Source organism: Diceros bicornis, chromosome 2 (assembly GCF_020826845.1).
Source record: "Diceros bicornis minor isolate mBicDic1 chromosome 2, mDicBic1.mat.cur, whole genome shotgun sequence".
Classification (NCBI taxonomy): Eukaryota; Metazoa; Chordata; class Mammalia; order Perissodactyla; family Rhinocerotidae; genus Diceros; species Diceros bicornis.
Genome location: NC_080741.1, coordinates 32910141 through 32922814, shown reverse-complemented (window position 1 = coordinate 32922814; position 12674 = coordinate 32910141). Strand labels below are relative to the sequence as shown.

General features: G+C 34.2%; 1 protein-coding gene across 1 annotated transcript in view; it reads right to left on the bottom strand.

Annotated features, from left to right (window-relative positions):
* The window catches only part of ZCWPW2 (zinc finger CW-type and PWWP domain containing 2), a 78140-nt gene that overhangs the window by 26914 nt on the left and 38552 nt on the right, over window positions 1-12674 (bottom strand). Inside the window, 1 exon segment of the mRNA XM_058554192.1 lies at window positions 5192-5238. Coding sequence (XP_058410175.1) covers window positions 5192-5238 — 47 coding nt within the window.

The following is a 12674-nucleotide window of genomic DNA, read 5'->3' as shown; positions in this document are numbered from 1 at the left end:
GTGACACTGCGGTTAGCTTTGATCTAGCAATCCCACTTTGGAAATTTAGCCTATAGAAATAATGGCACAGTATTTAAAGATATATGTACAAGGATGTCTATTAAAGTATTTCTTGTAGAAGTTACCAAACCACAACTGCATCTTGAAAACACTCACATCTTCATCAATATAGGACTAGGCGACTAAAACTGTGATTTAGGTATGCTATGCAAAAGGTTGACAACAGATCTGTACCTGTTAATCTAAGTAGTTAAACCTACAGAATAACATATATAATAAGTTCTCATTTTGTAAAAACAAAACAATCACAAAACATTTATACATGTACATACACACCTTTGTTTACATAAATAAATAAAATACAGACTGTTAAGATTTGCAACTCAGGATGAAGGGCTGTAGAGGCAATTATACTTTATCATCCATCTTTATATTGTGTTTTTGGCAGTAGTGAACATTCATATGCTTATTTTCTTAATTTGTGAACCAGAGATAATAATGAATATCTCACATAAATGTTGCTGGAATTAAATGAAATAACATAGGTGTAGTGCCTGGTGCTTTGTCATTAGTGCCGTCAAGTCAATTCAGGCTCCTAGAGACCCTGTGTACAGAAGAGCGGAACCCTGCCTCGTCTTTTTGCACCATCCTCTCTCTTCCAGTGCTATATCAGACAATGCTCCACTGCTATTCATAGGGTTTTCATGGCCAATCTCTTCAGAAGTGAGTGGCCAGGTCTTTTTTCCTAGTCTGTCTTAGTCTGGAAGCTCTGCCAAAACCTGTCCACCATGGGTGACTCTGCTGGTATTTGAAATACTGGTGGCACAGCTTTCAGCATCACAGCAAAACGCAGCTGCCATGGCATGCCACAACAGGTATGGTTCCCTGACTGGAAAATGAACCCAGAGCAAGGCAGTGTGAGTTCCGAATCTTAACCACTAGGCCACCAGGGCTGGCTGCCTGGCACTTAGTAGGCACATCACACTATCTTTTGCTTTCACACCAATAGCCTTCTTTTGTTCATCTATAGTGTTTTATATAAAACAGTTCTGTCGTTAAAAAATATTGTGTTCACTATCCACAGACCCAAAACGTACAGAAAAATAAAAGCAACCTTATTAAGTGAAATTAACACTCAAACCCAAAAGGGGCTAGCTTGCTAAATACTTTAAGAGGCACTAAAAAAAATTAAGAATAAATAAAAGTACCTAAGGAGTACTGTGGCTATGGCAAATTCCTTAATTTCTCTAATTATAAATGATCTTTGTCAGATGATGATGATAATGCCTGCTCTGCTTTCTTCCCAAGGCTCTGAAGTGAAAGATTATGTTTGTGGAAATGCTTTGTAATCTGAAAGTACTCTACAGATGAAGAATTGTTTTAAAGCTAGGGTTGTGCCTATTCATAAGCATGAAGTTCAAGATTATTTAAGAGTCAAATACACTAAGCGATTTAGATAATAAAAAAGGATACTAAAAAGTAATTTAGTATCTCAAAAATACTAAAGTGATTTAGAAAGCCAAAGAAGTGTTAAGGGAAGCTGTGGTATTGTCGATATCAGAACTTGATTCCTACCTTGGCTCTGACACTCCTGTTAGTCACTTAATATCTCTGTGGCAGTTTCACTGTAAGAACAATTATGGTAATACCTATTTCCCGCTGGTATTGTGAGGTCCAAATTAAACAGTCTGTTAGCATTTCTCAACTCTATCAGACCTAATGACTCCGTTTTTTAACAAATACTTTGAAACATACCATTCTCTATCTTGAAATGAAACCCTTAGACCATTTAACTGTAACCTGGTATCTAGGCTCCTCTTCTTCCTTTTAGCAATCCTAAATTCTAAACCCTTTTAGCAATCCCTTTTAGAACCCTCCCCCTAAGCTGGCCCAGTCAGGAGCTATATTCCTCTCTTTCCTTTTGCCACTGGGTATGGCCATGTTACTAAATTTTGCCAGTGAGGTGTGAGAGAAGTGACACATGCAGCTTCAAGTTCATGTTTTCTTATTCAGCAAGCTGTTTGCACTTCTTTTCCACTTTACTTCTTTCCATGGGCCAGAATGTAGATATGACAGTGCAATCAACTTTTGACCACATGGATGAGGACCACACTCTAGGGGTTGGCATAATAATAAGACAGAAAGAACTTGGGAGTCTGGATGATCTTGTGGGGCAAGGCCTCCTCCCACTCTGGATCACTGGCTCACCTTTGGTCAGGTGTACGATAAAGAGATAAACTTCTATCTTGTATGACTTACTATAATTTGGAATCTCCTTGTTATAGCATTATAAGCTGTACTCTAATTAATACATCTGACTACAGGAATAATTTCAAAAAACTATAACTGTAATATGAAAGAGAAATAAAAGAAAATATATTTATAAAAAAATAAAATGTATTTATATGTGTATAAGCTTGGGAACAGCTACATTGAAGAGATAATCAATAAGATAAATGCTAGTCATCCTTATCATGAATAAGTTTGGATACAAGTGAACTAAGATGGTCAAACTCATTCTGTATAGGATCTATAGGAAAATTTACCTGCAGAAGTAGTGGTGGACACAAGGATAGAAACTACTTTTAGGTTAAGTAGTAACAGATCAGACATTTGCATATGACGAGAAAATAAACTAATCTTAATTGAAATAGAGATAATATTCCAAAATAAATTATAGATTGTCCAAGTATAGAAAATGAGAAGTATAATATTATCCTAAATGAGCTTGGCAAAATAATTCCCTATGGAGAAAATAATTCCCTATGCTGTGACATGGGATGACTTAATAGCAAAATACCACAGAAAACACATCTCCTTTCTTGAAATCCCACAACATATTAGGGCACACATTCAGTCTCTAGTACTTGCAAAGAACTTGACCATAACTTTCAATAGATGAGGAAGAACATCTTGATGATACATTGGAAACTGAAGCAATAATATAAGATGTAATAAGAATTTTAAGACAGACTTTTGGGGACAATATCAGAGTAAAACTGGAAAACGACAGGCTATCAAAAATAATTTCCATATGTAATGTTTAGAACATAGATTTCTTATCATTATTCTAAAATATTTACAAATATAAAGGGTAGCAATACTATGAAATATTTCTAAATGTTTATTTTTTAAAATTCAATGAGATAAATACATTTCATGTATTTATTAATTTTGTAATATTTGATTTTAAGACTGTTAAAAGGCACCTCAAATTTCCTGTTACATATTTGTAAATGTTTTCCATGGTTTCTCAGTATCTGCACTTCTACATTTTACAGTTAAATATATAGTTGAAAATATTATAATATACTGAGTAGAAAATAAGTAAATTATTCAATAATTTTGAGAACAGTGTATGTATTCCATTTCAGCTTCCCTCTCCATAATAATATGCCTTCTAAATTCTTTGGCTTTTTATTTAATGTGTTGTGTTTCAGTATGATTTTGTATTAAGTCACTACACAATTATATTTGTAGTTTGTTGAGTCCAGCAGTACGCTCAAAAGTCATGCCAAATGTTGCACAGTTCTTATATACAGCTCTGTTCCATGCATTGCAAGATACCTAATGTCCTTTACCTTTGTCCAATAAAATGCCTTGTATTCTCCCAAATTACTGACGCCCAAAACACGTCCATAAATTCCTAAATTATCCCATAAGATAGTGTCTCTCAAACTATCTGTGGTAAAAGGACCAGTTTTTCCCCTCAATCTGTCCAAGATCTATACTTTTATAAAATTTTAAAAACAACAGTTACTAGGAAAAAAATGAAATAAAAAACAAAGACACACAAAATATGTTTCATTTTATTATTACATTCAACAGACAAAAATTACTCTATCACACTACTATACAAGTTTCTAAATGGTTACTCTCATTTTTTGCTTTTATTTCACTGCAGACCAACAATAAATAGTTCATAGACCAGCTTTGGTCCATGGACCACACTTTGAATAGCACTGTCCTAGAGACAGTACCACCTTCATTGAGACTCACTGGTAAAAATAAAGCAATATATAGAAATGTTAGTTATTATTATCTTTATCAACTTTGATTCTAAATATCCTTTAGCAGAGACTGAAATAAACAATTCCATTCACATTAACAATCCTGCACTAGCTCACATATTCCTGTCCAAATCTTCAGACATATACACAAGTCCTATTTCCTTTCTTTTTTAAAGGGCAACCTTGTATTCTATGATATTGAATTCCTCTCTGCAAAGGCGCATCAACATTATTTAGCCAGTGAGAAGTCCAGATTTCTTTTACAAGCCGAAAAACAAAAGGATAAAATAAAATCTGATTTTAAAAGGACTCATAAAATATCCATATTCAGAATACAAAAATGACGTTCACTTCATCACCTGTACATCCATAGGTTCACGTCCAACATCCTTTTCTGTTCCCCCAGGTTATACTCAACCTTTCCTGGGTCCACCCAGCACCAACCTAACCATTCAACACAGGAAATACCACAGGGATAGGCTTTTCTTTCAATCATAATTCTTTTTCTCATGACACCAATATATTATTTGTCCAGAAGAATTTCTTTTGAGCATTGACTCTCTTTTTCAGTGGCATCCTGTTAAGAATATTTTCACTTGAGGAGAATGTCAAGGTTCATCCTATCGCAATCATAGTTCTGACAGTAAGTAGAGTTAACCATCTCTCTGTATACAATATACAGAATGATGTGTTAAATTTTGAAAATTCTTTTAAAATGCTATTGAATTTACAAATTTTTATTAAACAGATTCTATGTTTAGATGTAATACAAATGGCTGATGTAGTTCTCTACTTAACTTTAAGGTAAAGTCCATATGAAGCTGTGAATTTTAATTATTTAAATTTTCCACGAGATTGCACACATTACAATAACACAGTATACAAAAAATAAAATAATTTAGTATGTGAGTATGTACATGAAATATAATTTAAATAAAAGCAGTTGTTTATTTAACATAGTATTCTATTGTTCTAATTTCTGGTAACACTGATATAAGTAACCATAAATATTAAATTTCTAGTGTCAACCTATAAAAGGAAACATATACTCAACTAACATTTAGAAGAAAAAGTTGATTATATGTCATTTGCTTTTAAATATTAATTTAATTTTCTTTTAAAAAATAGCATTAAATGGAATTTGAAGTCTGTATATTTTATATAATAAAACTTGATCTTACCCTTTTCTTGGCCAACACAGAAACTTTGACATCTGCTTTGGATTTATCTGTAAGACAATAAAGTATGGCTGCTTCAAAAAAGTGCCTATGCTCCTGTTCAAATAAATGCAACATTACACAATTAGAATTTTCTACTTTCTCATACTCTGATATGTGTTTTCAACGGTTCTTTTGATCAAAATGCTCAGCTCCCCAGAGTTGAGTAGAATAAAGTAATCCAAAAGTAATAACATCAGAAATTCATATACTTATTTGACAAGCATCCTCCCTTAAATCTGATTGGTTGGTTGGACATCCTCGAGTTAGCATCTAGCATATCTGATTTCCAGGTTCTGGTCAGCTTCTGTGTTCTAGAGCATATAGGATCTGGAATTAAATCCCAGCTACTTCTACTTGCACATCTACTACATGCCAGACATGGGATAAAAACTTTATATGGACAATACCTTATTTAATCATCATGATAATCTCGCAAGGTAGGTAGTCCATTCCTACTTCACAGCTGAGGAAGTTGAGGCTAAGATAAGTTAAACACCCTGCCTGAGGTCACGCAGTGGGGCCAGATCATGTGACTACAAATCCCTAATCTTTATGTCTGCTGCCTCCACCTGGGACCCCTGAGCTGCCAACAGTGCCTCAGAGAAAGACTCAGCAAGAATGAGGACTATAACCAAATAGAATATAGAAAATTACTTCAACATTTCATTTTGATATGTGCAAAAGTATATATGTGTGTGTGTGTTAGTAAAAATTATTGGCAAAACCAGTGGATTTTTAAAAAAATGTTCAATCTAGAATCCCATAGCTGAATAGGTTATACATAAATATTTATTCATAGATATGTTTATAAACCTTAATATTGTGGTAATGAAAAATTGAAAGATATTAATGGATATGGATATTAATAATAAAGTTTTAGTGTTACATTTAACATTAAAGAAAAATACCCAGAAATTTTTTTTTTTTTTTTTTTTTTTGTGAGCAAGATCAGCCCTGAGCTAACATCCATGCTAATCCTCCTCTTTTGGCTAAGGAAGACCGGCTCTGAGCTAACATCTATTGCCAGTCCTCCTCCGTTTTTCCCCAAAGCCCCAGTAGATAGTTGTATGTCATAGTTGCACATCCTTCTAGTTGCTGCATGTGGGACGCCGCCTCAGCACGGCCGGAGAAGCAGTGCGTCGGTGTGCGCCCAGGATCCGAACCCGGGCCGCCAGTAGCAGAGCATGCGCACTTAATCGCTAAGCCACAGGGCCGGCCCCTACCTAGAAATTTAATTTATCATTATAAGACTATACTTCACAATGACCATGTAAAACAAACAAAAAGAATAAATATTCATGAATATAAGAGTAAATAAATGCTTGCTATATAAAAGCAAATTTTGCAGTAAAAAAAATTATTGGCATAAAACACAGATCTCCAGAAGACCAGGTTATTATATTTATACCTACAATTGGCTGGCTGCATGTAAACTGCCCTGTTTCCAACGTTCAGCTGCGTGCTTGAAATAATCCCTTCTTCTGGAATACCCTTTCTCTCCACTGATGAATGTACAAGACCACCCACCATCACAGATGAATCCTCCAACTAGGAGAAATATCCACCTCTTTTGCAAATCTATAGTCATCTTAGGTCATGGAACTTTCTTCCTTGGGTTATGGTTACTTCTCCATATGTCTAAGCACTCTGCAAGACTAGAATGTGTCTTCAAGGCAGGGACCATGTTTTATATGCAGTAGGTGCTCAGTAATTTTTTCATAATTAATAAATGTACATGTATTATACTTCAAAATCTTATATGGATCTGAAATATATATTTTACCTAAACAAATTAATATAATTTATTAATTAAAATACATAGAACATTTACATGGTATAAGCTACTAAACTAGATAGTGCAAGATATAAAACACTGTATATGTTCTCAGACCCTCAGTTTCTTTATTGGTAAACCAGGAGTAATAATTATTACCTTATTGCTATATTGTGAGATTTAAATAATATAATCTATGTAAATAAAGCTCCTAAAACAATGGTAAATAATAGATAATCAACAATATTCTCTTCCGTTTTATCTAATAAAGACATTGTGTGGGGAGTGTGGGGGGGTGCGGGGAGAGAAAGAGAGATCTAACCCTTAGAATACCAGGAAAAATAGTTTTTGATGATATATTCCACTATTGTATCATCTTTTTAAGTGATTTCATCATTCTTCCATTTGAATAAATAATTATTTTAATCTTTTTAACATAGTTGGGAAGAACTGATGAGTAATGATAAAATAGCAAAATATTTCAAGATATAGGAAAAAAAAGATCATTGAAATCCCATAATGTATTTTAGATTTATAAAAGAGCCCAGTGGAACCTGAGAGTAATTATAAGATAGAGTAAGTTTTGTAGTATCAAAAAAAAATCTTTCTGGGGCAGGCCCGGTGATTAAGTTCACAAAACAAAAAACAAACAAACAAAAAAAAGTCTTCCTCCTTGTTCTTTTGAAGACCTCTAATAATAATAAAAATCAAGATGAAATATCAATCTTTACATATAGTTAAAACTACACAAAAAGAAACTCAAAAACTAAAATTGGATCCAATGGACCCTGATCATATACTGTGAATTAATGAAAATAGAATAGAAATTTGTGGTTTCTCCTCAAAATACATGTCATTCTTATGTAAAAGTTTCAGTAGGGAGATGAATTGGGAACAGAAATATCCAAACTGTTGTTCAAGGAACTTTTTTTTTTTTTTTTTTTTGGTGAGGAACATTAGCCCTGAGCTAACATCTGTTGCCAATCCTCTTCTTTTTGCTGAGGAAGATTGGCTGAGCTAACATCTGCGCCCATTTTCCTCTATTTTAGGTGGCATGCCTGCTACAGCGCAGCTTAATAAGAGGTGCTCCGTGCCTGGGATCCAAACCTGTGAACCCCAGCTGTCCGAAGCAGAGCGTGCAAACTTAACCACTGCAACACCGGGCCCGGCCCCTCAAGGAACTTTTTATATTCAAAACTTGCAGAACTATCTCCTAATGCATCAGGGGACTGTTTTGGGAAGTATCAACAACCACTCTGATTTTCAAATGCCATAGGGAAATTCTGATGTAATACTTAAAAACATTACAATTACCAGCAATTTCCCTATTAATAACAGCAGGTCCATGTTCAACTTCAGCAACATTAACCACTTTCTAAGAGCTGAATTTTCCCTAGTGAGAAAGGTTTAATTTCCTCCCTTCAGAAATCTCTGAATGTAGGGACCCTCACATACAGAGTAAAAAGCAGTTAACAGGAAATGCAGATTTGGATAACTAAAAGGGCCTTCACTCCTCTTCTGAGCTATATTCACATCATATTTTTAAAGTGTAAAAGAGGAGCTGCAGGTAGAAAATGAAAACGTTCCAAGTGAGTAGAGGTGGTTATGCCTCACGACGCACAACGGATGTTAAAAATTTTTTATTTACAACCATATTAGCGAGGCATACAAATATTAACATAAATCATTGGCTTCTCTTCTTTGAATAATTTTTTTAAAGCTTGTCCATTCATGGCCTCAGAAAAACTGTCAGTATGTGCTTCTTTAAATGTGACAACTGAGAGCACTTTCTTAAAAAGGTAGAGGATAGTTCAGTTTCCAGTCTGGCATGTAAGGAGCTTAGAAGTCACCACTCATCCTAACAACAAATAAAAAGCTGAACAAACTGAAAATCAATAACTCTTCTTAGATCCCTCAGAGAAGTGAGGTTACAGGGCAAACTACTGTCCCAAATTTGGAGAGACAGGTGAATACAAAGAATCACAACTTACCAGAGCAGAAACCTCCTCAAGAACCAATGCCAGGGGAGGCAAACATGAGCTGTAATTGATGAATTCATGGAGCCTCACTGTGAACAAGCCTGAGAGAGAAAAACTCTAGGGGGATCCAGTCATGGGGGAGGGAGACATACTTTTGTGAGTTTACCTCCAAGAACTCTACCAGGTTCTCACAGTGAAGACTGGAGAAAAACCCCCTTGTGCTTAAGGCTGTGAGAGGAAAAAAGCAACCATTTTGAAATATGCCAGAGCCTTCAGTTCTTCTCTACTAGGCCTATCCTAAACAGAAACTATTTTACCAGACCCTTACCTATTGGGGTTTTTTCAGGACCTAACTAACCTGGGGAAACGGAAATATCCAAATCCAGCCTGCTCTAGCCTTCCATGTGGGAGAAGAGAAATATCTAACTCCAGCCCCCTTTAGCCATCCTGCACCACCAAAGGGGGTGAAAAAAAAAAGACAAGCACTTGTGAAGTTCAAAGCCCAGGACTGAGACCTAATCATTGGACTACACAATGCCTCCACTATCCCACACACCTTACCACTAGACTATTAAAGGCCTATTTACCACAGCTCCTTTTACCCAGTACATCATGTTCACCTTGCCACCAAAAATTATAACGCATATTAAAAGGCAAAAAACAGTTTGAAGTGACATAGCCAGCATCAGAAGCAGATGCAGATAAGTCAATGTTGAATTATCAGATAGCAAATTTAAAACAACTACGATTAATATACTAAGGATTCTAATGTTAAAAGTATACAACAGGCAAGAACAGATGGGTAATGAAAGCAGAAAGATGGAAATTCTAAGAAATAATAAAAATAAATGCTACAGATCAAAAACACTGTAATAGAATTGAAGAATGCCTTTGATGGACTCACCAGTAGACTGGACACAGCTGAGAAAAGAATCTCTGAGATTGAGGATAGGTCAATAGAAATTTCAAAAACTGACAAGCAAAGCAAAAAAAGACTGGGGAAAAAAAACCAGAACAGAATACCCAAGATCTATGGGACAAGTACAGAAGTGTAACATATGTGTAATGGGAATATTAGAAGGAAAAGAAAAAGTAAAAAGAACAGAAGAAATATTTGAAGCAATAATGACTGAGAATTTGCCCCAAATTAATGTCAGACACCAAACCACAGATCCAGGAAGCTCAGAGAATAGCAAGCAGGATAAATCCCAATAAAAACTACACCCAGGCATATCATATTTAAACTGCAGAAAATCAAAGATAAAGAAAATATCTTGAAAGAAGCCAGAGGGGGAAAAACACCTACCTATAAAGCAGCAAAGATAAGAATTTCATCTAAATTCTGCTTAGAAATCATGCAAGCAAGAGGAGAATGGAGTGAAATATTTAGTGTTGAGGGAAAAAAAACCCTCCAAATTAGAATTCTGTACCCTGTGGAATTATCCTTCGAAAGTAAAGGAATATACATTTTGTCAGACAAAGAAAAATTGAGGGAATTTGTTGCCAGTAGACCTGTCTTGTAAGAAATGTTAAAAGAGAAAAGAAAATGATATAGGTCAGAAACTCAGATCTGCAAAAAAAAAAAAAAGGAAGAGCATCAGAGAATGACTAAATAAAGGTAAAATAAAAACTTTTATTTTTCTTATTCTTAATGTATCTACCAGGAAACAGTTTGTTCAAAATAATAATAGCAACAATATATTCAATTATATATGCTTATGTATATATAAGCATGCTTATATACTTATGTACATATATATATGCGTATGTATATGCTCACGTATAATGAAATGAATGACAGCAATGATACAAGGGACAGAAGGAGGAATTAGAAAATTTTGTTATCATTAAGGTACATGCATTACTCATAAAGTGGTATAGCGTTATTTGAAAGTAGACTTGGATAACTTGCAAAGGAATATTCCAAACTCTAGGAAAACAGCTAAAAAGTTAAAAAGAAAGTATCATTAATATGCTAAGAAAGGAGAGAAAATAGAATTATATAAAATGCCCAATTAAAATCACAAAAGCAGAGAAAGAGTGGAAATAAAAATAGGAACAAAGGGAAAGAAACAGAAAACTGTAACAAATATGATAGATACTAATCTGACTATATCAATAATCACTTTCAATGTCAATGGTCTAAATACACCAAATAAAAGACAGATACTGTCAAAGTGAATCACCAAATAGGACCCAACTATAAACTGTCTACAAAAAACTCACTTTAAATGTAAAGATATATATAGGTTAAAAGTAAAGGGACAGAGAAAGATATACTATGTTAACACATTAAAAGAAAGCAAGAGTAGCTTTATTAATTTCAGACAAAGCAGACTTCAGAGCAAGGGAAGCTATCAGGGATAAAGAAGAGCATTACATAATGATAAAGTGGTCAATACTCCAAGACATAACAATCATTAATATGAATGTGTCTAACAACAGAGTGTTAAAATATGTGAGGCAAAATTGATAGAAATCAGGAAGAAATAGATGAATTAAGTATTATAATTGGAGACTTTAACACTCCTCTATCAGAAATAGCCAGATCCAGCAAGCAGAAAATCAGTAAGAACATAGGTGAACTCAACACCATCAATCAACTGGATAACTGACATCTATAGACTACTTCATCCAACAACAGCAGAATATACATTCTTCTCAAGCTCACTTGGAACATTCACCAAGATAGAATACATTCTGGGCCATAAAACATATCTTAACAAATTAAAAAAAAATAGATGCCATACAGTAGCCTGCTCTCAGACCACAATGGAATTAAACTAGAAATCAAAAACAGAAAGATAACTGGAAAACCAAAATACCTGGAGATTAAACAACATGTTTCTAAATAACACATGGGTCAAAAAAGAAATCTCAAGATAAATTTAAAAATATTTTGAAGTAAATGAAAATAAAAACATAGCTTATCAAAAGTTGTGAGATGCAGTGAAAGAAGTGTTTAGAGAGGAATTTATAGCATTGGATACATATATTATGAAGGAACAAGGATCCAAAATAAATAGTCTAAGCTTCCACCTTAAGAAACGAGAAAAAAGAAGAGCAAGTTAAATCTAAAGTAAACATAAGAAAAGAAAAATTAGAGCAGAAACCAATGAAATTGAAAACAGCAAAGCAATAGAGAAAAAAAACAAAACAAAGGTGTTTCTTTGAAAAGATCAATAAAATCAATAAGCCTCTAGCCAGGTTAACCAAGAAAAAAAAGAGAGAAAACATAAATTACTAATATCAAAAATGAAAGAGAGGACATCACTACAGATCCCATGGACATAAAAGGATAATAAAGGAAAGCTATTAGTAACTCTATGTCCACAACTTTGATAACCTAGATGAAAGGGACCAATTCCTTAAAAGACTCCTGCCAAAAGTCACATAAGAAGAAATAGACAATCTCAAGAGGACTAGATCTATTTAAAAAATTGAATCAATATAATAACCTTCCAAAACAGTAGGCACCAAGCCCAGATGGGTTCACTGGTGAATTCTGCTAAACATTTAAGGAAGAAATTATACCAATTCTCTATAAACTCTTCTAGAAGATAGAAGCAGAGGGAATACTTCCTAACTCATTCAGTGAGGCCAGTATTATCCTAATACCCAAGCCAAATAAAGACATTACAAGAAAACTACAGACCTATCTCTCATGAACATAAATGAGCAAAAATCCTCA